At 42.5% G+C, this 26,760-nt stretch overlaps 1 protein-coding gene across 2 annotated transcripts; it reads right to left on the bottom strand.

Annotated features, from left to right (window-relative positions):
• Nucleotides 1-5,950: 5,950 nt before the first annotated feature.
• On the bottom strand, nucleotides 5,951-25,801 carry klhl8 (kelch-like family member 8). Of its 2 annotated transcripts, XM_088911709.1 has the most exons (11): nucleotides 25,714-25,763; nucleotides 20,912-21,128; nucleotides 17,601-17,747; nucleotides 17,199-17,519; nucleotides 16,228-16,414; nucleotides 15,138-15,281; nucleotides 13,391-13,502; nucleotides 12,816-12,984; nucleotides 10,628-10,787; nucleotides 9,720-9,921; nucleotides 5,951-8,875 (listed from the first exon to the last, which is right to left on the bottom strand). In XM_088911709.1, the coding sequence occupies exons 2-11, from the start codon at nucleotides 21,104-21,106 to the stop codon at nucleotides 8,752-8,754; spliced, it is 1,761 nt and encodes a 586-aa protein (XP_088767835.1). In that variant the 5' UTR covers nucleotides 21,107-21,128; nucleotides 25,714-25,763; the 3' UTR covers nucleotides 5,951-8,751. The 2 variants fall into 2 exon arrangements, with proteins under 2 accessions (XP_088767835.1, XP_088767834.1); XM_088911708.1 differs by having other exon boundaries at nucleotides 17,199-17,747; nucleotides 25,714-25,801.
• Nucleotides 25,802-26,760: the final 959 nt, after the last annotated feature.

The following is a 26,760-nucleotide window of genomic DNA, read 5'->3' as shown; positions in this document are numbered from 1 at the left end:
AATGAGCTTTTATAATCTACGTGCAGGTTTAGAAGTGATCAGTGTGTATGCATTAGAACCTGTACAATATATTAAACCCTGTATATTAGACCCATTTTTCCACAATATGGCACAGTGGCTATTTTTGACAAGGTTATCCCTGCCTTTCTGTTATTCCTGAAATGTCACATTACCACAGATGCCTGTGTTCTCTGCAAAGAGTACATTTAGAATGACAGACACAGTGAATCAGATCAAATCCTACTTACAGTAGTCAATTATGTGCAAAGCAAAATTCGAACCTTTTGCCACATTTTAAAATAAAATGTAAACTTACCACAGTTGAATATGCCACAGAATATACAAAGGAGGAGCAGCAGAGTCAGCATTTTTGTTTTACCATTTAATGGTTGGCTGTTTTCAATATAAAAGTGGTCTGCATCCCTCACAGCTCTTATTACAATTCCCTGGTTGTGGCACTCTGGTCAATCCAGACACCACCTAGTAAAATTCTGAAGGGCTTCTGTAAGTCCTCTTCTTTTCTTGAGCAAAAGTCCAAAGATTCAGGGCTGTAAACACATTGCCTTCATAAACATGAGAGTATGAGCAAAGTACTGTGCTTACACAAAAATGTAAAGTGCATTTACCTTGCAAAGAAATCCATTAAAGAGATATATGTATCAACTCAGGGAAGAATATTTAAAGCATTAATCTTTACATTTGAAATAAAACTGTTTAGATGTTTAATGGCTCAAGCAATTGAAAAGCCCTGCCCTGAAACCTGGATCACTAAATGAAGATCAGATTTTGGCACTTAAGGCTAACCCAAACTTGAAACCTAAGGGGTCTTCTTCACAGGTTTGTACATAAAACAGTCTTTTCAACTAAATATTGGAAGATAGCTAAACGTGAAGCTGCTTACATTTCAAATGACCTTATTTTTAATGTAAATAATTTAATATTCCAACTCCTGTCTTTCGGGTCCAGAACCCAGCAAAAGTTCTAGGTCTCCTTGAGTTAAATTGATCCATTTCCTGTTTATTTTGACCAATGGATCCTTCAGCTGTTGATAATTTAAAGACATGTAGAAAGCCAGCAGGGTTAAGGAATCCAAGGGGTGGAGCTGGGAAGACCCCTCTGTGTATAACCTTGGGTAAAAATACTGCCAACAAGATATACTGTAGGCTTGCCTGACTACTTGTTTGAGGAACTCATCCAGTCATTTTTGAAAATATTGATATAATAATCTTGAAGAACATGTCTAGGCAGCTAGTTTTATCTACCAACTGCTCTCTTTGTATAAAGAAACTCTGTTGTTGGTCTTAATTGTGCTACTGTACCTACTAATTTGAGTCCATGTGTCCTAACGGCCATGTTGGTCTTGACGTAGTCCAGTTTATTAACTTTAATACCTCACAGGAGTTTAAATACCCTCCTCATAATCTCCCCTGTTCGAGTTGAAATTCTTTAAATCTGTCTGCGATGCATGACATTATGATTTCCCAAGTTCCTTAATCAATGTTAATCAATGTTACAAAAGTTTCAAATACAGAATAGGAAACACTTGGTTGAGTAAGAAAAATGAAGCATCTCAATTTCTTTAGAACACATCAGCACCACATTTAAACACAATTTGCTTCAGAATCATTTTAAAACTTGAGAGACAGAATTAATTGAGAACTTGAGAACCTTGAGTCTTTTTCCTAGATAAGAAGGGCAATCCTATAAAGAGATGATCCAAGAGCCTGGAGGAGGTGTGTTACGCATTTGTATAATCCTTAAAGATCAAGAGAACCTTCACAGACACTAATATACCAATGCACAGCTGACGAAGCTGATTTGTGGGTCAAGAAACTCCTTGAAACTGCAGAAGCCGTTCATATAATTTTCCACGTTTCATTTTTAGAAACAAGATACTTCAAAACATAGCATTACAAATGTGGCCATTTTGCCCATCAAGCCAGTTTGGTAGTTGGCAGCTGATCAATCTAAGCATCCCGTTCACCTGTTCCTTGACAGAAGCCTGACTATGAGTTTTCACCACTTGGCTGGGTAACTTCTTCCATACTCTCACGGCCCTTTGGGTAAGGAAGTGCCCCCTGGTCTCAGTTTTAGCTGCACTTACATTTAGTTTCCACTTGTGTCCTCTGGTTTGTGTTTCACACTGTCCATTTTGAAGAAATGTGCAGGGTTGGGTTTGTCTGAATTCCGGTATCAGGTCTCGTCAGTGTGTTTTCTGTTCAAGTCTAAAACGGTTGTCCCTCTGGCCCGTTGGTGTACCATATTCTCTTAAGTCCTGAATGTATCTGGTTGCTCTTCTCTTTTTCCACAGCAGCAAAATCTTTGGTGACTAAAATTGTGCATAATATTCAAAATGAGGTCATACTGGTGCATTAAACAATTTTCACATAACATACCTTGTATATTTTGTTTGCCTTTTTTATTGCTTGTCCAAATTGTCTAGAAGATGTAACGGAGGTACCCAACATAGACACATTTCTTTCACAACCAGCTTCTTCTATCTCAGAGTTTTCCTTTTTATATTTATAGTTTTTTTACTACCTTGTCATCTGCCTGGTGTTTGCCTAATCTCTACTATTATCTACGCCTTTTTGAATTTAATTTGTTTTTCCTACAGTGTTCGCTAATCCACATAATTTGACATTGTGTAAATGTGATTAGCTTTCAAACCATACTAGAATCTAGGTGATTGTTAGATACTTAATACTTCTTGAGAAAGGCAAAACAGAATCTGACCTTTTAAGGAATGTTCATTTTTTTTGAGTGCGCTATTAACTGATTGTAAATTTGTTAATTGAAACTTTACTTTTTCAAAGAGATCTCAAAGGAATGTAATTCCTCAACGAAATAGTTTAGCTGTAGGAACAAGGGCACATTCTAGTAATACTGTACCTTTTCCCACACGGAACAGATCCCACCTCCTCCACCAGTGAAGTGTGATACTCACCTATCTGCCCAGCCATTAAGGGCCAGCAGGCCTACTACCAAACCGCTCAGGCACAGAACAGAGGTCGCCAGACCTGAACTAAGGGGAAACAGTAGACACATACATTGTACAAACCCAGAACAGAGTTTATCCAGGACACCAGCGTTAACACCTCTACTTTCTCAAAAAGTATCTTGTGATCTTTAATGACCCAGTAGTTAGGGCCTCTGCCTAACATCTCATTTAAAGGATGGTGCCTCCAACACCACAGTGTTCCTGGTCACTATACTCATATTCAAGCACTAGTATGGAAGTCCTTGTCTGGAGGGAAGGGTTTCACCTACTGGTCTACTGACTCCACCTCTCCCATTCCAGTACTGACTAGACCCAGCCTTGCTCAGCTTCTGAGATCTGACAAGAGCAGGCTACAGTACATTGCACTTGTTTAACTATAGAGCTCAGTGCTATTGATAAATGCAAGGAAAGACCATGAAGTTTAATAAAGCAAAAATAAATTCAGCTGGGTTGATCACATTCTCTTCCAAAACATCTCCGTCTCCCACAAGATGGTTGTCTTCTCCCGGTCTAGCTCCTCTACTGTAATCAGAGCAAACAAATTCCAAAAGATGAAGTAAATAAAGGACAAAAGAAAATATAAAAGACTATAAAATCTTGTTTTCAGTACATCTTTGTGGTGTTTTGCTTAGCTGTACAGAAAAGGTTAGGAGTGTTCTTGCAGCATTAACATCAGATCTCACAGGTGTGAATTTCAAAACAAACTGTGAAAAGGAACATTCGAGCATGGAAGGTGTTATAAAATACTCAAACTGACATTTGCTAATATTTAGCTAGAACAACGACAAGTGTCGCTTGTCTTTGTGAAACAGCACTGTCATCTCACAAAGTCCAAAAGGGGTTATTTTGTTAATGACTACACATATTTTGAGATTGTAAATGTATACCCCATCTTGTGCTGTTATTTTTTAACCTCTTTTTTAATGTTTATGAGTTTTGAACAAGTTAAAGAATCGTTTAACAAAACAATAAAAAATAATGAAAATTGTTCCACATAATCGTGACCTAGATGCCACAATGAATTCAACAGGAAAATCGTGGTTGATATACTGTGATGTAGGGCCCTGTTCTACCACTAAACTCAGGACTGGACAAAATGGACAGTCCAGCATGACAGTGAACCAGCACGCATCCAAACTGAGATTTGTGTGCTTAACTGCACACAAATTAATTCTGGACTGGCCACCGCTGTCTCCACACTTTTATAGATTTGTGGCTTGAACTCAAGAAGACTGTTCACAAGCAGAAAACAGGGTCTGAAATACCTAGGCTGCCTCAAGGAATGGCCAGGAATCCTCCTTACAGAACAGGAGGAATCCCTGCCTGGGGAGGATTTCGAGAATATAACACATGGGTGTGAATAAATGTCACCCTCATGGCTTCTGGACTTCAATTATAACAATCAGGACTTTGCTCTGTCAATGCTATTAAGATTAGAGTTCATTGGTTTTAAATTTTTTTATGCAGGACACATTATTCAGTTATTGGTGATGCTATATGGTGTTTATTGTACCTGTTCCATCAGGAGTATGAGTAAATGTGAAGAGCACTGTACGTATTAAGATAAAGAACAAGCAATAGGTTTATTCCAACCTTCAGGCTTCACCTGAAGAAGGCTCCATGGCCAAAACGTTGTTTTCTTTCTTCTTTTTGTTGATGTTTTCTTTCTTCTTTTTTTCAGCATGGAATAAACCTATTACCTGTTCCTTTGCAGCCTACGCATGCTGACACAGCCACCCACCTGAACTACTACATATTAAGATAAGGCCATGTTTCGAATTTTTGCCATCTGAATGAACTTTTTAATGAGTCACATGTATGCTTCCTTGACTTATATATTCCTTGACCTTTATCATTGTTTTGGACAGGGTATATTTCTCATCTATTTCGTGCCAGCAGTTTGACCTGGGTCACAATCCATTTACTGGTGACTAATGTCAAAATGTGTGCTCACCAGCACACCGCCCCTTCAGGAGGTGGGCTATCCTTGGCCAAGCAAGGCAAAACCCTGCTCATATCAACATTCGGGCAGACAATTAAGTGCACAGTTAGATAGAAGCTTTATTCAAGAGAGAACTGTAGAGGTCTTGCAGTTAAGGAGAATTTTTTAAACACAAACTATTATAATAACCTAGTGATCCTACAATTGTTTGGTATATTTTAGTATGTGTGCTTAACATAAATAAACATTTTACCATTTTTATGAATTGCAGTTTTTTTAATCAGTCACCAAAACTGGAAGCTGGAGGGTAACTAGCACTTTGTTTTATGCTTTATTCCTGAAGGCCAGCTGTTTATAAAAGGTAGTACTAGCTGAGTCAAAAATTGGTTTCTGGGATGAATCACTAGCAATTTATTGGGATGCAATATCTAGCAAATGAAGCTGAACATAGGAAGGATGAGGAATTGCAGACTCCTCTACCTTGCCTACTTTTAAGCCACGTTTGTTGACACTTCATAGGCTACACAGCACTGGACAGGACACTCGTCCTTACAGTGTTGCTCACCTATAGCACCGCATGCCTGTAAGTGTCCGAGAGGTTGCAGGGGTCACTGGTGCACTAAAAGCCAAGAAAGAGCCCTGTCAACTGATCCCACCTATCCTCAGCAGCCTTCAGCCAAGTGAGCATGGCTGCTGCTTGGGGAATTCCAGTCGCAGTCAGCTAGTGTGCTGCTTGAGGATCCCAGTCATGGTCAGCTAGTGTGCCTCTTGGGTAATCCCAGTCACGGTAACCTGGCGACATGACTCACTCTTACCTAAACTGTAATCGTGGAGACCAGCCTGCGTTCAGGGGAGAGCTTTTATATGCGAACATCAACGCCAAGAGTCCCATGACATGTCACCTCCATCTAACTTGGATTCCACTTGTTACAGGGAGGAGAATGAAGTTCCAGGAGTTTTATTCTCACATACAACAATACAAAGTCACAGGAAAAGCAAACAAGCAGTTTTTTTCACATTAATCAACTTTATTATTTATTTCACAATATAAACTATAATTAGTAAGAAACTATATATAAATCTATATAAAGAGAAAAGACATCTTATGACACCCCAGTTTTATCCACATAAAAAAGCCTTCAATCAAACTGCATTTACATATTACAAATCATCAAGCTCAAGCCCTGGGATATTTACTAGAGTTATAACTGCTGAAGTATAACTTGATATTTTATAAATAAAAGATGCTGCAGAGACTGTAAATATATCAGATTGCATTATTCTTTTTTGATTGCATTATCCTTTTTTAAAATATAAAGTACTTACACCTTCAACAGTGAATTGTATACACTGGGTACAAAACTGGAAATGTATCTTAAGCTACTAATGACAACACAATTAAGCAAACTAAGTTTTACATCATTTACAATTCAGCTGAAGATAAAAAAAACATGCTCGAGAGTCAAGTGTTTTTCCTGCAACAAAAAAAAAATCACAGTACTTTTTTTTTTTTTACAGTTTATTGATGAATTACTGATATGGAATACCACTGAAGGCTGTGCTCAGGCTGAGGTTTCTGGGAGGTGTTAATGTTAATGCAAATCAGGTGCCCATTTTCCTCAGTCTGACCTGGTGGAATCATCCCGATGAATGCCATCGGATCTCCACCCAAACAAACAAAATGATCATTTATCTCAAGGAAGCAAGTTGATCCTTTAGCGCTTAACACACGCACACTGGTCAAGTATTTTTTTCCCTAGTGATTAATATCAAAAGGCCAGTCAAAAGTGGGCGTGGCAAGTAGAAGGTGCTAAACCATGTGACTTGGGAAATATCCATGACATAAAAACAGCCTCTTGCAGCTGATGATCATTGATTTTTTTAATTCAGATAAAACTAAAACTGTGCAATTCACCATACTGAAAATGCAGAAAATTTGCAGTGCAGAAGAGACCTGAAGATGCCATGATAACAACGGTCTCTAAATCATCAGATACCACTTTCCCCTTTATCACCATAATACCATGCATCCTCAATATTATGGGATATTTCACAACGGTCTCTTAACCTTTCAATCTCCTTTCAGTTTCATTAAGTGAAACAGAATATGCACCTCACCAAACATTTGCTTGGAAAGAGTCTATCAAAACGTGCTGTAACATCACAAATACTACTGCTGCTGTGCAATACAGAAAGGCTAACATTTCCCTCAACTGTGGAGGAGAAGAAAAAAGCTAATGATATTTCTTACATGATATTGTACGCTTCAATTAAAACCCTACATCCATTCCTGAAACACGATACTTTGTTTAAAAAGAGCGAATCAGATACGTTTCTGCTGTTCTGAGAATAGGGGCCTGACCTGCTAAGGACTAGGATTATTGTACACTGACGGCTAGAAATAGTGCAATAAGTCTGAACAGGCACAGAGAACACCAAAGAAGCCATGCAAAAGAGAATGTTCCTGATACCTTCTGGAATTGATCATTTAAACCCTGCTGAGATCAGAAGTTCAAAACATCACATAGCCAGGAAATCAATAAACACAAGAAGAAATGTCAAAAGAATATTCAACATGTCCTTTCTCCAGCACTAATGGCATAAAAACGTTTAACCCCATGTCAAGACGAGGAAAATAATGTAGACGTATCATATACTATCATCATCCACTGCACTTAACATATTTGAGGTGCAACGTTAGTTTTTCAATATTTTCTAAAATATTTTCCTTCTCTGCAGCCTCCCAGACATGTTCTGCATAGCAAACAAATCCTTGGCTCTCAGTACATTTTTTAAAAGAGGAATTACTGGCAATGTTTTACTCTTGAAAAGAAAAAAAATCAGTGGGCTTCAAATAGAAAGTAACCTGGAGGAATTAAACCGTCAAAACATGGATATTGCAGTATTGACCACTATAAATATCCAGCTGCAGGACAATACCATTCATCATCTTTTGAAAACGGAATTTCCTCTAAATACATTTACCAGTGCCTTGTATTTCTTTTTCCCTGACTTATTTATTGGATATCTGAGCACTGATTATTTTTCGCAAGCTAATCAACACATCAGCAGTAAAACTGAGGTTCATCATTTCAATTCTGTAATCTGATTCTTCTCTCTTAAAACTGATTATGCTTTTCAGGCATCTGATGGTTCAGTTAAAATAAGGCAAAGGCCAACCATTTTGGAAAGAAAGTGACCGAGGCAGTTCCATCCAGTCAAATCAAGTTACAAGATGGGCTCTGAGCTTTTCCAATTCAGATGCAAGTTATACCAGTGCAACTTTGTGCTTAAATATTCACCCTTTGTGCTCACTGCTTACATATTCCACTGCAGAGAAGCTCCATCACGTACCCAGAGAAGTTTAAACTAAGTTGGCAATGGAATCACTTCATCAGACTTGGAGCAATTGTTGGAACTTAAGAAAAGTTCAATAACTCTTGTAACTCTGACCCTGTTATGCGAGGGAGATCAGTAAAAACATAGTGCAAGATGGAAATCCGTCTCCCTCCTAAAAGAAAAACAATCAAGAATAAACCCTTTCAGAAGCATGCAGAAAGATCCCGGATCAAAAGTGAGTCAACCAAGTAAAGGTGTGAGCTTGAGAAAAAGGAAAACACAAAGACAAAACTAATGGCACGTTATGAAAAGGGGTTGCTCGAGGGACTCCAATGCAACTCGCAGTCCAAAACAGTGGCTTAAAACGCCCACTAGGCATAATCATTCCACCTTAACCAACAACAGACCGGTGCACTGATGAAGCGTCCGTAACTGCCCGCGCTCAAGCCCTCCGCCGCCAGGTTGGGGGTCACATGCAGTCCGCCACGTTGCTGGAGCCCTGGCCCACGTCTCGAACCTGGCTGACGAGCGCGGCGCACACGGCCACGCCAGCCCCCGCGCGGCAGTGGGACACCGAGCCCACCAGCTCCCACCTGCAGGGAGAGAGCCGCACAGCGCAGGGGCGTGACGCACGGCCGACCGTCCGGCCCCGCCCCCCTCTGCAGACGCTCGCACCGGGCGCTAGCATCCGTGCACACGAGAACATATTTCAGGCCGCAGGGTCAAGTGCTGGGTTTGGCCACTCCTCTCAAGTTAAAATTTCAGAAAAAAGACCCCGACAGCTTCAGTGCAAGAGCCATCATTCGGTCAACTCCGCCCAGTGCATTAACAGCTTGCTGTTAGCAAAAGGAACTTTCTTTCCAAATTTGTCTGCATTTCAATGTTTGACAGTAAAGTGTTTCATTGCCTGCTTAAAACAGTTCATTTCTTTATTGATTGTATACTGCAGTGAATATTATTTTCTATACATTCTTCTGCTGGCTGCTTCGGCATCAATGCCTTGAATGGCATGTATTTGTGACTCACATTTAAGACGTTTATGGAGTTTTCAGCTGAGTGATTCCCATGAGCTTAAAAAAAGGCTTTCAAATTTAAAACACTGGATAAACGTCAAAACCTCCCTCTACAGAACCAGATGATGAGCGACAATACTTATAGATGGGGGCAAACGTTCTGAATTCTTCACTGTGTTTTCAGCCTACATATATAAATCTATACATGAGATTAATCCTGTCCACAAAATGCTACGGAGGGGGAATTTTATTTATTCTTTTTTATCAACTTCCTCAACATTTTAAAAACATCCCCAGCTCTTCGCAATACCTGTACCGATATTCTTTTCATTATAAAAAAAACACGACGTACTGTACAGCGCTAGGGGGTCAGATGTACTATAAAGTCACAAGCGCCGGCCTGCGCGGTACCGTCTCTCCATACCTGTTCATCACTGGATCGAAAGCCTCCACTGTATTCAGGTAGATGTTTCCATTGTGGCCCCCGACGGCGAAGATTTTGCCCATGAGCGTGGCCACGCCCACCCCTCCCCGGGGCGTGGTCAGCTCCGCCACGTACTCCCAGCGGTGAGCGCGAGGGTCGAAGCGCTCCACGGAGCTCAGCGGGGAGTTGTCGTCAAAGCCGCCTGCAGAGATGAAAGTACGACAACGAGAGATGTCACGCGGGGGATTGGCAACATGGCGGGAGGCAACGACCACGCAGGGGGAAGACGCTGCGCCTCCGCGCCCTCGAGCTCGTACTGCACTGTGGCACTCCCCCCGCGTGACATCTCTCGTTGTCGTACTTTCATCATCTCACAGGTTTCTTACTGCTCCAGGCGAGCCCCATGAACTGCTTTTACAGCCTTTATGTTCCAGGTCAGATTTGTCAGGGCTGCCCACGTGGGGGGAGCAGAAACAGGGATTCAGCGGTCGCGCGCCGACCCGTTTCTCACATCAAACGTCATAACATAAGCGGATGCAACAGAGGCCCAGAGCTTGAGGGGAATTTCGGTTAAAACCGCTTCTGTACCATAGAGTGAATGCCGGGAGAGAGTTAAATCTGACTTCAGATTGTACTCAACTGTTCGGAAACAACCCAAATAAACCAACAGCAACGTGAAGGCAGAGCCCTGAGGTTTCAGTAATACCCATTAAACACTAAAATCATCCCCCCCTGTGAATTGTGCATTCCTTGGGGCAACCTTGTTGTGAAAGGCGCTATACAAAAATAAATTGAATTGAACTGCGGGTTACTTATTTGTGAATTTCGAGCTGCTGCCCGTTTGCCCACAGCCGCCCCCGCACAACACCCGACGCTGCCCGCGAGGCCCCGCCGGGATCGGCACTCACCCACGACGTAGAGGCAGCCGTTGAGCTCACTGACGCCGTTGCCTGCCCGCCTCTGGCCCATCTCCTTCACCTCGGTCCACTTGTCCAGGTGCGGGTCGTAGCGCTCCACGCTGGACAGGGAGGTCACGCCGTCATTGCCTCCTACTGCGTACACATAGTTCTGCACACAAACACAGGATTCAAGGGAACAGCGGAAGGTTTATTCCACGCAGAAAAGAGAGGAAAAGAAACACAATGTTTCGGCCGTGGAGCCTTCTTCAGTTGTCAGCCAAAACACTGTGTTTCTTTCCTTCTCTTTTCAGCGTGGAATAAACCTTTACTTGTTCCTTTGTGGCCAACGCAGCTCCCTACTTGAACATCTTCAACACAAGATTCAGCCCATCACTGCTCTTCATTCCTGTGCAAACAAACAGCACTGCAACACAAGATACAGGGCTGCTTATGAAAGAACCTACAGTACACCCCCCCTAATTCTCTTTTTTAGGTATGGGAATGATATAACGGACCCGGTTTTTGTGCCAACTAAAGGGAGATTTCCATCAACACTGAGCTGTGTCAGCCACACATTTTGACGGTGAAGGTTCGAGTTAAAAGTCCCTGTGCAATCCACAAAAAAGCAAAACTGAACTGCACTGCAGGTAACGGGAGAAACTGCAGTATTCAACCAGACAGACAGATGTCAATTCAAAGTGTGCCGCAGAATGAGGTGAAATTCTGCAGGGCGAGGGAAATCGCACGATACTGCTTTACAGGATGTCCACTTGACTTCTCAGCCCTTTTGAATTAGTCATAATGGTCAACCACCCATTCACGTGTTTCATACTGCAGGTATAATACATACATTCAAAGGACAGACCAATGGAATGGCTTAACTCATTTTCTCATCTTTACCTAAATAATAACATTGTTTTCCTAGTACATATCTCATAGGTACAACATGCAAAAACTGCAAATGAGAGCATGGGTGACCAGTGAAGGACTGGTATGAACTTTTTTGCATATACAAAGATTTATATGAAAATTTAATTACCTTTATGGAAATATAGCAGAAAAAAAGTGGCAAAGACAGACACTCCCAATTTAGTGCTTAACAGCCCTTAAGCCCTAAGAAACCCAGGGATTTGGTTACCAGGCTAGAGTGTTACTTTAACATCTGCTCCCGGGGCCCCAATCTTCCCTATTTCCTCACAGAGACTTTCATGCCAACAGTTTCAGACAGAATTTACATTATTGCATTGTCCTTTTTCATATCAGTAACTATGGAAACAAAACTTTGCACTTGGCTTTTTTAACCTAGTAAGTCATTCACTGCTGAAGATTATGCTGGTCACAAGCAACTCATAAAAGCTGAGAACTAATAAACGAAACAAGACTAAGTTGACTTAGGAACAAACGTTTACAACAAGCGTCTTCTGATTCAGTTGCAAGAAAACAGACAGCCTATTTTGACAGCACAGCAGCATACTCTAGTGGTGGACAATACAGATATTCCTGGCGGGCCAGTGTAATCACGGCTCATGGAAGAAAACAGATGGGTTTCTAAACCTTTTAAAAAGTTAATATGGATTTCCAAAAATAAATTCCTTACAGAATAAAAGAAATCTCATTCCATAACAGTTGGATTCAAAAGAAGCCCCAAATGTTTGTTCTCTTACATAAAAAGTACAACTGATTTGCTTCGATAAAGGATTCTGTAATAGCTCAGGATAGCAAAACAAGGATTTCCTTAGCTGGACAACGTGGTAAGTCTTTTACACACAGTCCCGAAGTTGATTAGAAACTGTTTGCTTGGCAATGAAAATGATTCATGTTTTACACCTGATGATTAATATACTTGGATGCAAAACATTACAGAGGAAGATCTGGCATGGAAAAATAACACTATCCTCATTCTATATAAAGGGGAATGCTGTATTATATATTAAGAACCTGAGTATTTTCCATGTTTATTATATCAATTTAACACCAATTAGTGGTAATAAATATTCTCTCTAATGAAATGGTATTGTAACAAAAACCATCCATGCTGGGGGCCCAGGATTTTCCATTAGTTATTATTTCATCAGGAATGGAAAACAATGTAGCAGGAAGCTGTGCAGAGGAGCGGCTGTGTTGACTTGGCAGATCCTGGCACAGTTTCTGGAAGAATAGATCTAGGGAGGTTACAGAGCACAGTTCTGACACCTACCCCCAGGGCCACAGAGCCAACCCCTCCCCTGGGTGTGTTCATGGGGGCCACAGCACTCCAGCGGTCCGACTCGATGTCGTATCGCTCCACGTCGTTAAAGCACGAGTTGTCGTCCAAGCCCCCGATGGCGTAGATTGGCCCCCCCAGGGCCGCCAGGGCGATGCCTCTCCTGTGGACAGAGCGCACGAGAGGGAGGTCAACTCCAGACCCTGGGCTTCCAGCAGCTTTCCCACGGCTCCTTAAGGCTGTGGAGTCAGTGACAAACTGGTTCAGCTAAACCCCAACTGGATCCATCTCGCACGTCTCCCAGGTGACGAGTGGGTTTATAACTTTAGAAGACGCCGAAAACCTGCTGGATGCCAGACCACAAGGATCAGAAGGGATAACCTCTGGTCTGAAAACCAAATTCAGAAAAATTAAACAATTTCTTTTTTTTTGCAGATCTGATAGGAGGAGAGCCTACTTTTGGGGGAAGGAATAGTCACTTGTGTTATTTTTTTACAGTATGCAAGGTTCACAGTACGCTTAAAGCCCTCATCATTTCCCTTTCACAGCAAATCAGGGCTGCCAGTTACCTTTTTGTGTTCATTGAAGCTCTCATCATCCATTTGTTCGTGAGGGGGTCAAACATTTCCATGCTGCCTAAATGTTCGCTTCCATCATGTCCTCCTACTGCATAAACTTTACCTACAAAAACAATTTACAATTAGCAGGGTACAATTCTGGATCTGCTGTTACCCCTGGAGTCCAAATTCATGCAACACTTGGCAATTTCAGGAAAAGACAGCAACTGAATAAATGCCATTGAAATTCTATAAAATCCCGTCTTCTGTCGGTCTCCATGGAGCAACACTCACCTACAGTATTTCTACTTTGTTCTTGCAAATAAAACACAGCCCATCCATTATTCCAGCAGGAATATCAGTATATACAGCGATTTAAAATACCCACTAAAGGGACCACTGCCAGAGATCTTCAGCTGTATTTTGAAATCCCAGATTATGAGTAGGGTTGCTGGCAGGTTAATGCAATTTTGGTGCCAACACAAAGAAGAGGGAAGTGTATGGATGACTATATACTGCAAACCCTGTATTACTGCCATATCTGAAGCAGCATGCTTCATAAAGTAACGAGAAGACAGGCAATAAACTCAAAGAACACACCCTATAAGAAAACAATACCGCAAACATATTTGATGTTCATTTTTATAACACAAATACTCATTCCAGTGGATAACCTAAATAAAACACCATAATGAATTAAGTAGACAATGAAAGGATATTTATAGTACCACTACATTTGTAATCTGGACGAATTTGCAAAAACATTTCAATGGAATTCCTGAAAATGAAGACCACGACCACACTATCGACAATCTGCCCCAGGTGTTCTCCAATCCAGGTACAGAGGGGCACAGTTCTGCAGGCTTTCTCCAGCCCAACTCTTGATGATCTATCTGAACTAGTTTATTTAATTGAAACAGTTCAATGGGCACTTCCACCATTCCAAGTGATGCTCAAACCTATAAATCCTAAAGGAATACTCCCTCCCCCAGAACTGGGAACATCTGATCTACATTGTAACCAAACAAGTTAAAAATATTGAAAAATTAAAATGACAATGAACTGTTAAAAATCATTTCTGCCTTTTAAACATCCAATCGCTGCATTAAAGGATCTTCTTAAGGCACGTGAGACCTCTACACACACTTCCTCTGACCTCCTCCAACACCAGCAACAGAATCACCACTGAAACCGTTATTAGGGGGTACAGTCTCGAAAGGATTTTTTATACTTATCCCCTTTAAAGAAATGAAAAGTAAAAAATGTCCTGTGGTTCCAAAAAAAGTGGAGAAAGTAATTTGTGCAACAAGCAGCTGGTGCCTTTTCAGAGTTTATTTTGCCACCCAACACCTCTTTATCCTTGCCATTTAAAGATTCTGTTTGGCTTGGTTTAAACACAAACATAATTTTTGAGGAAACTCAAATTTTGTCTAACAATTATTACATTTCCACTCCTTCACATGTAAAAACTTAGAGGACTTGTTCCAGAGTGTCAGACAAAAAAAACTATATCGCTTATAGTTACTTTAACAGAGTGATTCAATATAAGAACACTCTTTTATTATTCTTTCATTTATCTACTTCTGATAATTGCAGTGGTCTCAATAAAACAATTATTTAGATGTAAAAATGTACAGGTGGGAAGAAAAAAAAAAAGCTTTGAAATAACCTACGAATCTGGAGGGTTCTGCTGTGACCCGAGCTGGCCTTGCCTCTTGATGTTCCTGCTCTGCTAGTTAAATGTCCAACATTCACCCACCTCCTACCGAGATGACGCCCACATGCCTGCGGCGACTGTTCATCTCGGGCCCGAAGAACCAGCTGTTCCTGCTGATGGAGTAGCACTCGATGCTGCGGAAGGGATCCCCAGAGCCTCCTCTGCCCCCGACACAAAACAGGACACCTGCCAGACACATTCATCAACCTGTCACACAGCACTGATGCACCTTCAACCCCAGCAAGTTCCCTATATCTCTATACAGAACACACAGTTCCTCCTTAATCATGCAGGTGCAGACACAGCAAGGACACAACGGTCTTACACCGTTATCGATTATCCAGCTTCCAAAACACATCCGGTCCAGAGTAATTTGCTTAGAAATGTGAGCAGTTTTTTTAAATGTGTAGCAAAGTTGGAGACTTTTACATAAGCAGGGAGGTGGTTAATAAATTTATATCTGCTTTTTAAAAATTTATGTTTACTGTTTTTTTTTAAATAGGTTTTTTCAAACATTTCCATTGAACTTTTAGCTCTACAATCCATCTGTTATGTGAACCCCTTTAACGACATTAAAATGTACAAAAATCTTCAGGTTTACGATATTCATGGCAGGTCATCACAGATGAGATAGAAAAGCACGTTCATAACCACACACTGGTTTAACAGCTACTGCAGCCTCTTGGGGGAGTAGAGTCACATCCAAAGAGCCTCTAAATGTGAGGCAGACGTGTGGAGCAGAGGTTGCTTTCCAAATAGCTCCAGTAAAAATACACAGTTGTATAAATGGGTATAAACACTTGGATAAAAGTATACAAATTAATTCAAGGATAATTAGTCATTTGAAGCAAGATTTTCTAACAAGAAATGAGAATCGTGCTTCTCACTGTTCTGACTAACTATAATACATAAATAATGAACAAGAATATATAATATTATATATAATAATAACCGTACATAATTAGTAATTTGAGTCATTTCTTCACAAAGTACACAAGCACAAAGCAGGTCATGAGGTAGAGTGGGTGGTCAAAGATGGGGCTCCCCTACCTCCCTGCAAAGACATGCTTGTGGGGTACAGATCCGGCACTTGACCCCGTTTCCAAGTCCGTGTCCAGCCCAGCCCCCCTACCTGCAGTGTACTTCCTGGGGGTGGTGCGAATGGAGTACTCGAAGTCCGGCACGACCTTGTTGCTGAGATGCAGGTGGTAGTTCCTGGCTTCGTCCAGCAAATCCCTGCACTTCAGGTTGCATTTGATCATCTCCTCTTTGGCCACCGAGCCCATGAGGAAATCTACAGGGAGCAGGGGCAGACGCACCTAGGTGGGCCGACGAGAGAGAAGATGGTTGCTTCCCACTACTTGCAATATGCAACAGAAAACCAAAACCCCAATAGGCTACAATTTTTTTCTCTTGAAAAGCAAAACAGAAAAAAGTGAGTATCAAAAGGGCCAGTAATCTTCACCTATAACTGAAGTTAATAAGTTAATTGTCATTAACTCTAACAGGGCAGATGGGCAAAATGTCCTCCTCTTGTTTAAAATCCTTCTTATATTCTTATCCATCCTGGCGCATCTCCATGTAACTAAAGCAGAGAACTGCATTCACAAAGTATATCCCAGTCATGTGAAAAGAGCTCGAATCTATCTATACAATACCGACAGGCTGGAGGACCTCCACATTTTTCGTTTTGAACAAAGACGATTAAGGGGGGGACCTGATACAATTATTGGAAATTCTCAAGGCCATTGACAAAGTCAATCCAGAAGAACGAACTGTAAATCAGGAACCAGAAGGCACAGGTGGAAGCTATTTTCAAAGTGCATTTAAGACAGAGAATGGGAGGCACTTCTTCACCGTGGGAGTATGGAATAAGCTACCGGGGACCATGTCGAAACCCTGGTTTCTTTCAGGAAACGGCAGGATGAGTTTCTTGGGGCAATGAGCTACTAACTACCTCACTGGCCAGATGGGCAAAACGGCCTCCTCTCCGTTCTTACGCCGTTATCCAAGTGGGATCATCTCAGTGCAACTAAGAAGGAAAGCCTGAACGGGGGAGCTACAGGAAGTGCATGAAAGGCGCCAAGAGGACAGGAGCGCTACCTGGGAGAGAATCTCGTCCAGCCAGGCGCCGTGGTGCTGTGGGTTGGCCCGGAGCCACTTGATAGCAGCGTTGTAGACCTGGACCTCGGAGTCGATGCTGAGGTCGCTGGAGGACAGCAGCGTGCGGAGGTGCTGGGGGGACACGCAGGGGAAGTCCTCGCACTCCACCACCTCCCGGAAGTGCTTGGAGGCGTACCGGTCGGCCATGTCCATGAGATCCACCCGGTTGTGGCTCTCGGCAAAGGCGCGCACCGCCAGGCAGTTGGACGGGTGGAAGTGGGCCTTCATGTACTCGCAGCAGGCCCGGGCCACCAGCTCCACCTGCAGGATACAGGCAGCGTAGAGCACCGGCTGGACGTTGTCCACCGTCAGGGTCAGCCTGGAGGAGTAAGCGAACCTCACCAGGTCCTGGATGGCGTCCCCGTCAAAGTCCTTGATCTCAATAAGCTCCTTCTTCGCCTCGGCCATCTCCGACAGGAACATGGCCTTGAAGTAGGGGATCACGCAGGCCAGGACCAGCTTGTGGCACGGTATCAGCCTGCTGCCCACCTGTGTCGAGGAAGGGAGCGGTGAGACGGAGCAGCGGCGAGGAAGATCTGGGGCTTCGATTGTAATAATGTGGAAGTGCTAAGTTGCTTTTGGTCGTAAGAACAAAGCTATGATTGAGGAATCCATCCCCCACTTAAAGTCCTCCTCCAGTGCCGGTACTGCAGAAGCTGTCGCCACTGCGCAGCCTGTTCACGTTTTAAATTGGCAAAGGAAATGAAGATACAAGAGTGCGCAAAGTATTTTTGTGCAAACAGGTTACAAACGACAGGAGGCCATGTGGACCACCTTGTTCAAAACCAGCTTGATTAGAGAAATCAAGATGAACACAAAAATGAATTCATGCAATCATGTATGCCTTGACTCGATAATGACCTTTCGAAAAAATATTAAATATACAACATGAATATTATCAACTTGCAGTAAAGCCTACCAAACTGTATAAAATGTTAAAACATGCCCAGGCTATTCTAACAGCCATTCTGACAGGCTATTTAAAAATAAGGCTCAGAATGCTCAAAGTGTAAGGCTGCAGACATTATACCGCCATATAATGCAGTATAGTATGGAAACTTCCCATAATACAAGAATCTAGTAGTGCCTGAAATAACTGAGTTAGAACTCCCCTAGGTTGATTAGCAAGCACTTTCAGCACCTTCCCGCACAGACCTCTGCCTCAATTATGTAATTATCTCTCAAACCCACAGTGCCAAACAGTTCCATAAAAAGAACGAAACTCATTCACAAACGACGAGCTGACAACAGCAGACTGTTTCTTTCCGTGTGCTGTGGACTGCGCACTCGCACTGCCACTCACATGTGTCTTTAATGCATCGTCAATACTTCCATGACACCGATCGAAGAAAGGCTGGTTTAAGGGAGATGCAAACACATTTTCGATTTGGTTTCATAATATCAGTGATCATGAAACGTTCGCCGTTTATTGTCAGCTGGAGATTGTTGGCCTCATTTGGCCGGTAGAACTGCGTTTCACTCCCCACCATTGTCAGTCTTCACACATTTGCTCATTCATGTTATTATTATTCGTATGAGCTTAACATGGAGAGGTTACATAGTCATATTGTCACAGTCAGGTGCCCCAGCCAGTCGCGGCTGGCATCATCCAAATCGGTGAAGTTGCCGGGGCACCTGAAGCGAGGGCAGGAGTGTAGGATGTGGTCGGCCGTCTGCTCCTTGCCGTCGCCGCATTCGCAAGTCGGGTCATCAGTGAGACCCCACTTGTGTAGGGTGGCCCGGAAACGGCCGTGTCCGGTTCTTAAGTCGGTTCAGCTTGACCCAGGCTTGTCTGGGTAGGTCATTTCCAGCGGGTTTGTTGGATACTTTGTCGGTAAACTGTTTCGGTCTGTGGTTGTTATTATTCCACGCGTCTTGCCACTTTTTGTTAGCCCAATTGGTGCCACTGTCGTTGTTTGCTTCTTTCATAAGGCGCCTCATTGTGTTAGAAGATGAGGGCCGGTTTTCTCGTCGGAGGGTCGTGGTGTTCCGGTTGCAGATGGCATCGGGCAGCAGGTGGCTGGAGTCATCCGAGGCTTTCAGTGCAAGGTTGATGCAACTTGCTTCATGTTCATTTATATATTATTAATATTATCATATTTACATATAAATACTATAAAAAATATATAGCATAAATAGTATATTTATAGCATATTTATTTTTATGAATACAATATAAAAATACTATACACATATTATTTATTTGATTAAAATATTACAGAAAATCTTTATTTCTTAAAAGTACAGCTTGCACATTGGCCAGGGAGCAAACCGACAACGCGACCACTGAACCAAATCAGTCCAAATTCCCATTTCCAGTTCCGATTGGAATACTCTACCACAACCAACTAGGCAAATCGATTATATTTATATTCATAAATTAACATTGTTAAGGACGTTCAGAAACTTATTTTTGCTTTCAGTTACCCACATGTCCCTTTAGTCACGTGATTCCGTATTAATATTACATATTAAGAGCCACCTGTCGATCGTCTTTGGTCAGTGAATCACACAGCCGAACTACACCTCGACGTGCAGTGCAGTTACTTCAACACACCAGCACATATTCTGAATGGCTCCATCTGTACATAAGAATGAGGACAAGAACACAAGGAAGCAAACAAGAAGAGGCCATTGGGCCCATCTTGCCTGTTGTATAGTCCAGTGAAACTAGTTCCAGCTAGCCCAGAGTTCCAGAGTTTGCAGTATAGTACAGTCCCAACAGGCACCAAGCTGAGCCAATTACAATACACTTTCAGGATCTGTTTCACTTTTTCCAGGACTGAAAGTGTTTACCTAAAGTGATACTACACCATCTCTAAACATCGAGGACAGTGTTTCACAAGGAACAAGTGCAGCAAAACAAACAGGAGACGGACCAGAAACTCAGAGCTTGGCCACCTCATTTCAACAGGATAAATTCATTAGAATGGTCAGTTATTCATAGCAATTCTCAGAAAACACGCAACACATTTATTCTGGGTTTCAACATACTCCCTGACGAGGGGATTTCAAGAAGGCAAATTTAAACCCATGACACTGACTTGGACTTTCACCCTTATAAAAAAAAAAACAATAGCACTATTATCTACACTGTCAATTTAAATCTTCTAGTTTTAAGTCACAGTTATCGAGGGCCTGTTTCGGCCTGAAACAGTCATTGTTGGCCACCTACAGTTTTCAGAAGTTTAAGGGTAAACCCTTCAGAATTTTAATACAAGGACAACCAACACTGCCCCATGACTGTACAGCCCGAGGAAAACCACTCACTTGTTTACGGACTGTTAATGCAGTTAATGGAGGCAGAACAGACGGATCATTTAACCACATCCTCTCTGTCCTGTCCCCTTCTGAATGATTCCATAACATTTAAACTTAACAAAAACGAGGATGACAGGTTCACACGGTGCCAGGGTGTGGGCTGTGTAAGAGTTAATGCATGAGTACATTACCTCTGGGCAGATCTGGAAATGAAAGATTGGAAAGAGTTTGTTTTTGTTTTTTTTTTTAATTCTCCTGTTCGGGGTGCCCATGGCCAAGAGCCGGTTCTGCCCCGTTCAAACCCCAAGACAGACCAGCGCTCTGCAGCCACCCTGCAGCTCTGTGCAGCCCCCCCGGACCAACGCGCAAGACAGACACCGAGGCGGCGGGCACCTTGAGCGTGACGTCGCAGAGCTCCCCGGCTTCGTAGAACTGGCGCAGCGAGCTGTGGAACTCCTTCCACGCTTCGTGAGCCTCGAAAACAAACTCGCCGTCAGCCTCGGCCTCCCCCTCCGCCGACCGCAGCTGCCTCTTCTCCTTGGCCTGGGGCTGCTTGGCGTGCCCTGGCACCAGGTCACCCGACGCCATGCCCAGCAGCAGCTCTCACCACCTGCGAGCCAAGAGAGAGCCGAGAGGGTAGGAGGAGGGTGGCGGGTGCCAGCGGGTTGTCACGAGAGTGGTGGGAGAGAACCCTCAATGGACACCGTTAAGAAGGAAGAATTCTGCCCGGGCGATTGTGACACCTGGGCCTCCTCCTCATCCCAACGCCCACACGCGACTGCTGTCTGCCGACTTCAGCTCTGCATCTGAATCCACTGCAGCCCCCATCTTTTGAAGAGCAAGCTGAGGCAGATGTCCTGTTATCAGCAGGTGGTGGCAATCATTTGGAACGAACTGTGCACAGTATGTCAGACTCAATAAGACTCTAAATTTCGATTTATTAGGACAGGTGCCCCTCAGGGCTGTGTAAGCTCACCAGTTCTATTCACTTTATATTCAAATGATTTCCCAAGTAACAGCAGTCACGGCAACTTGAATAGATAAGATAAATAACTTTTTTGGCCACATACAATTTCTGCCAACACCATCTTACACTTCTTTTTATCAGTAATGATCAATGTACAGCTTTGCTTGGATTAAACCCAGCAAGCTTTTCGGAACTGCAATATTTTAATTTGATAGTGAATTTACTTGCTCTCTTAGCAACGAGCATTTGGTTTTTCTTTAAGCAAAAGTCACGGTTTATAAATATCTAGGGATTTGGTTAAATGGAGGTTTAAACTTTCAAAACTTATCAATAAAAAAAAACAAGCAAAAGTCAAGTGTAGACTTTGTTTCTTTTATTTGAACACATCTTGTTTCACGTGCTCCTGCAGGCACGCACCAGACTAAGTATCTGTAAACCCCATCTAGAGCTTCAGTGATCAGGTTGATACAAGGCCTCTAAAGCTGTTCTTGAGAGCCCTGATATCTATACTGTACCATTCTGCCACAAGATTTACCCCTGGACCATCCTGTCACCATCAAATCTGTGATCTTTTCACATTGATCGACTGGTATGAGCTGAAGATAATTTACAGATCTTTAATCAGAAAAAGACCCTTATTTTGATTGTTTTTTTGCAGTTCTTTGTAATGCCCTGCATGTTCAGAAGCAGTAGTTCGATCAAACGTGATCAAACTGAACCTCACATTAGCAACTATTCACTTTGGAACAAAACCTTTTCAAATGACTACCGGTACTGACTGGAACAGTCTTCAGAGTAAACAACCCCCCCTGCTTTATAACCCAAGGAGCTTGCACATTAAGACTGTATATGCTGTCTTAATTGTATTTTATATAGCATCTTTCATATTATTTAATATTACTTTGCCTCCCATTAACCTTAAATGGATGTAGCAATTAGAAAATGGATGGATGGATGATTTTGCCTGCCTGATACTTGTAACTGTCAATACTATGGAATCCTGTTATGTGGTTATGCATGTGAGGTATTTTTTGATTGTCCTTCTTCATTTCTGCAGTTTTCTGTGCAACGATTCTGTGTAAAGCTCTTGGCCTGGTTACTGTAAATGAGAATTTATTCATAAATGATTCGTCGAGTTGAAAACAGGAATGGGTTGTTACTTATTATACTGATAAGTGGAAAAGAAACCAAAAGAGAGGATTACAAAAAAACTGTTACATCCCTATTCATCACCGGTTAAGGAAGGTGGAATTTTATATTTTTGAGCAGTAATGTAACATGAATAAGACCCCAATAATTCTCCTTGTTAATTACTTTAATGAAGCGTTTCAAGGCCGAAGTGTCATTTAGAAATTGAACTCGGAAAAACATAAATGCAACACTCACAAAACACTGCTCTATTTTTGTGGAAGGCAAGGATTTTGATTCAGTTTGTGTATATACGGAACAATGGAGAGCACGCTTACTGTAACCCTTATAATGGAAGTCATCTCCGATACAGGCATCATGCAGATTAATACACTGCATATAATATTACATGAGCACAAGCAGGACAAGAAAAACTAGATTAGCCACATATCTGCTACTCAAACCACCTACCGTTCCCTTTTACTTCTGAGTCCATATGCGACACTTTGAACGGCAACATTGCCGAGGGAAAGACAGCCCCAGATGAGAGCTACATGGGTCAGTAGTCCTGGCAACCTGACACCATCATATCTGACTTGAGAAGAGCCTCAAAGAAAGCAAGTTCTCCTGTTACACCAGCTACTCTCAGCACTGGGTTTATTTCCTGTAGGTCGGCCAACAAAATTAAATACAGAAGCACTTTTTTCTTACCTAATGTGCTTGCAATTGAATTATGTGTGCTATACAAGTAATAAAAATAAAGCGCTCATATAGAACCATCAATACCAAGAATGTCACTTTTACAAAACACGGTCGCTTTTTTCACAGAAGAAAAAGAACAGTCTAAATTAATAAAGAACCAACGTAGCTGTACTTCCCCTCGTTTGCAACCTTCCTTAATACTACCCAGTATAGAGTTACTAGGTGAGCACAAAAATAAGTAAAACGCACGTGTTAGACTGATGATTATTGGGAAACAACATCAGAAACCTCAACGCCGACGCTGCTGACTTCATACAGATAAAATCTGTGGGTTCAGCACTAGAAAGGGGATTTGAGACTGGCACGGAGAACGGAGATCTCGAATCGTGCTGTGCTTTGAGCCGTGCTCCTTTCCAGAGAAAAACACGGCCTTGCTCAAGAGGATGACTTAACCACAGGCACGGCATCTAAGAACTGCCGTTTGTCACGAAACAATACGAGTTAACCGAGTTTAGAGGGGGGCTACATTAGCTTTGTCAGGCCAGCGGAACAAGTTAACTCCGCCTAGTCCAGTTTTCCCCTAGGGGCTCAACTGTGAGCTTCTTCCAGTACGTGCACTTGCGGTAAGGCTTAATAATTATAATAATAAATAATAATATGGTTGATTTATATAGAACATTTAATTCCAAAGAATCTTAATCCACTTAAAATGAAAGGTGGATCGTAAGTAAATGCTACAGTGATGGAAAAAAGAAACGTAACACCTCCTCCTCCACACTCTGGCCCTCCTGTCTGCGTGGGACAGGCTGAAGAGTGACTCATCCGGGAAGAGGACCTGATGCCACTGCTGACGAGTCCATCGCAGCCTCTGTGTGGCCCAAGCCAGTCGGGTGTGACGTCTAGGAGGTGTGAGCAGAGGGCCTCCTTGCTCTAAGGTCAGCGGCATGGAGCCTCACTGTCCTGTCACTGATGCGGGCATTGTGTCTGCCGGCAGTTTCAGCAGCAGTACGGGTGGCAGATCTGAAACGATCTCTCAGATGGACCAGTCTGATGTGTCGGTCCTGCTCTGGTGTGGTGGTGACTCGAGGGCGACCGGATCTTGGACAGTCATCTGTCCTGCCGGTCTGCTGAAACCTTCTCTGCAGTCGGGACACAGTGGAGCGGCTTACTCCATAGTGTCTGGCAACGCTGGCACATGACATGCCTGCCTGCAGCATGCCAATGGCCCTCTCCCTTGCTTCTGGTGACATTCGAGGCATTATGGAAGGCACAGAAAACTGACTTAGTGTGGCCTTTTTCGTGCAGTGACCTAAGCCTTGAATTAAGGCGTTTTTAAAGGTGACCTGATCAGGCATTGTTCCACCTGGACCTCAATGGGTAAAAGCACACCTAAAGAGCTTTCGTGTGATTTGCAAGTTGCAATGCCTCACTGCACAAGCTGAATGGCTGGTCAGAGGGCTTAAAACAAATTGACAGCTTTTTGTGAAAGTACATAAGCTATAACTATAGCATTCTCATTCCAGAAAATGTTGAATTCCACCCCCCCATCAGTATATTTATCACCAACAAAATAAATCAAGGAACAGGAAGAGTCACGTTAATACCGACAGATTTTACAACAGCACATCGCCCTTGGCAATACTGATGGCTATATTAAGACTCCAGTATGTTTTCGAGGTTAGTGAAAACGAGCTTTGAACTGAAGCACTATGTGGGTCATCAACTCTTCTCTCCACACATCAGTAGCATCTAGGTTTTGGGGTTACTGCGGTACACCAGGGTGTTACTATCGAGTGCAGAGCTGCTTTCGATATATTTTATTCCCGCTGTGGTGTAGGTTTTAGGTTTAATGTATTTATTTGTGCGCTCTGTCGAACGGAAGCTAGTCTCCACAGATAAAATCAGAGATCTGCGTCTAAATGTTTTCCTTTCCCAAGCGAAAGGATTTATACATGTTAACAGAGAATGCAAATCGGAATAATTTCAGAGCCAGGCGTTTCAATCCTCTCGTCACCCGCCAGAACTGTAGAGATATTCTGAATAAATACGAAAGCGTTTCTGTTACTAAATGCGTTTTTGTGCAGAGTGCAAAATGGAGCACATCTAAAATGTCACGCAAGAATGCATTTAGCTACAGCCTCAGCACAATGTTTCACATTTAGCTACTTTACATCTTATATTTATTGAGTTTTCTAAACAACTGCCTTGTTGCCTGTCTGTTGTTTTCAAAAAACTATATAAAATTACACCTCACTGTTGACGGTCTAGATTGAAAGTTTAAGCAACACAACACGCATCCCATAATAAATGAATCCGACTCACACCCACTATACATAATTGTGTAACACAAACACATTAACATTAAAAAAATTACAAAGAAAGACAAAAAATTCATTACCTCATCCCCCGTGAAAGCTCGTTCCAAACATCTCCTACCAACCAGGTACAAATACAGTACAGAGCGTGCGCGGGCTCAAACAGGAACTGCCGGCATGCCGTGGGATCATGGGAAATGTAGTTTTCATTCAGTTTTTTGATGGCTGGTTTAGAATACAAGCCAGAAAAATAATATCCGGTCTCATTCTATGGCAACACAAAATTGGTTCCTCTTTTCATAGACATAACTGAATTGAAAAATACATTTAAATACTATTATTTATCCAAGATTCAGAGGAAAGAATATCTCAATTAAAAATAAATCGCAAATGACTGAGGTAGGAGTGGGGTACGATGGTGCAGTGGTTAGCATTGCTGCCTTGCAGCACTGAGGCCCTGGTATCAATGCCGGACCTGGGGTGCTATCTGTGTGGAGTGTGTATATTCTCCCCATGTTCACTTGAGGTTCCTTCAGCTGCTCCAGTTTCCTCCCAAAGTTCAAAACATGCTGATGGGTTAATTGGTTTCTGTTAAAATTGGCCCTGGTGTGAGTGTGTGAGTGTGTGAGTGTGTGCGTGTCTGTGTGTGTGTCTCCTGCAATGGACTGGCATCCCATCTAGGGTGTACTCAGCCTTGTTCCCATTGCCTGGGACTCTGGACTCTGGATCCCCTGTGACTCTGAATTGGATGAATCAGTTAGAAAATGCATAGGCAGAATAAGCAGGAGCATAGTCAGTTTCATTCCTGGAAATCTGGACTCATGCAGCTTTTAGAAGCACAGTTAATCAGCAGCTGGTTGACACTTAAAAACAGGTGGATTGAAGGATATCCAAATCTTTTAGTTCAATTAAGACATTAAATTGACAGTTGCAACGAAAACCATCTCTGGACAACCATGAATCCAACATCTAATCCTGCCCTCTCTTGATATTGTCATGGTTTCGTGCTCATAGCACAGGGGTCTGACTGCATCAGATGTGAAACTCAGCTTCCCCAGCAAGGTCTTTTTCCAAAACTGTACTGTGCCATAGAGGAGCAGACCACGTTTAATAAAAGCTTCATTCATTTT

Source organism: Atractosteus spatula, chromosome 3 (assembly GCF_055471065.1).
Source record: "Atractosteus spatula isolate fAtrSpa1 chromosome 3, fAtrSpa1.hap1, whole genome shotgun sequence".
Classification (NCBI taxonomy): domain Eukaryota; kingdom Metazoa; phylum Chordata; class Actinopteri; order Semionotiformes; family Lepisosteidae; genus Atractosteus; species Atractosteus spatula.
Note: the sequence above shows the minus strand (reverse complement) of the source record. Positions and strands in the feature narration are given on the sequence as shown.

What these genes read in the sequence shown, in the direction of transcription:
- klhl8 (XM_088911708.1), bottom strand. Translation starts at nt 21,106, where the DNA reads ATGGCGTCGGGTGACCTGGTGCCAGGGCACGCCAAGCAGCCCCAGGCC. An exon ending in TGGACGAGATTCTCTCCCAG is followed by an intron (nt 16,415 to 17,198) that starts GTAGCGCTCCTG and finishes CGGCCCACCTAG; the next exon opens with GTGCGTCTGCCCCTGCTCCC. An exon ending in CCCCAGGAAGTACACTGCAG is followed by an intron (nt 15,282 to 16,227) that starts GTAGGGGGGCTG and finishes TGTGTCTGGCAG; the next exon opens with GTGTCCTGTTTTGTGTCGGG.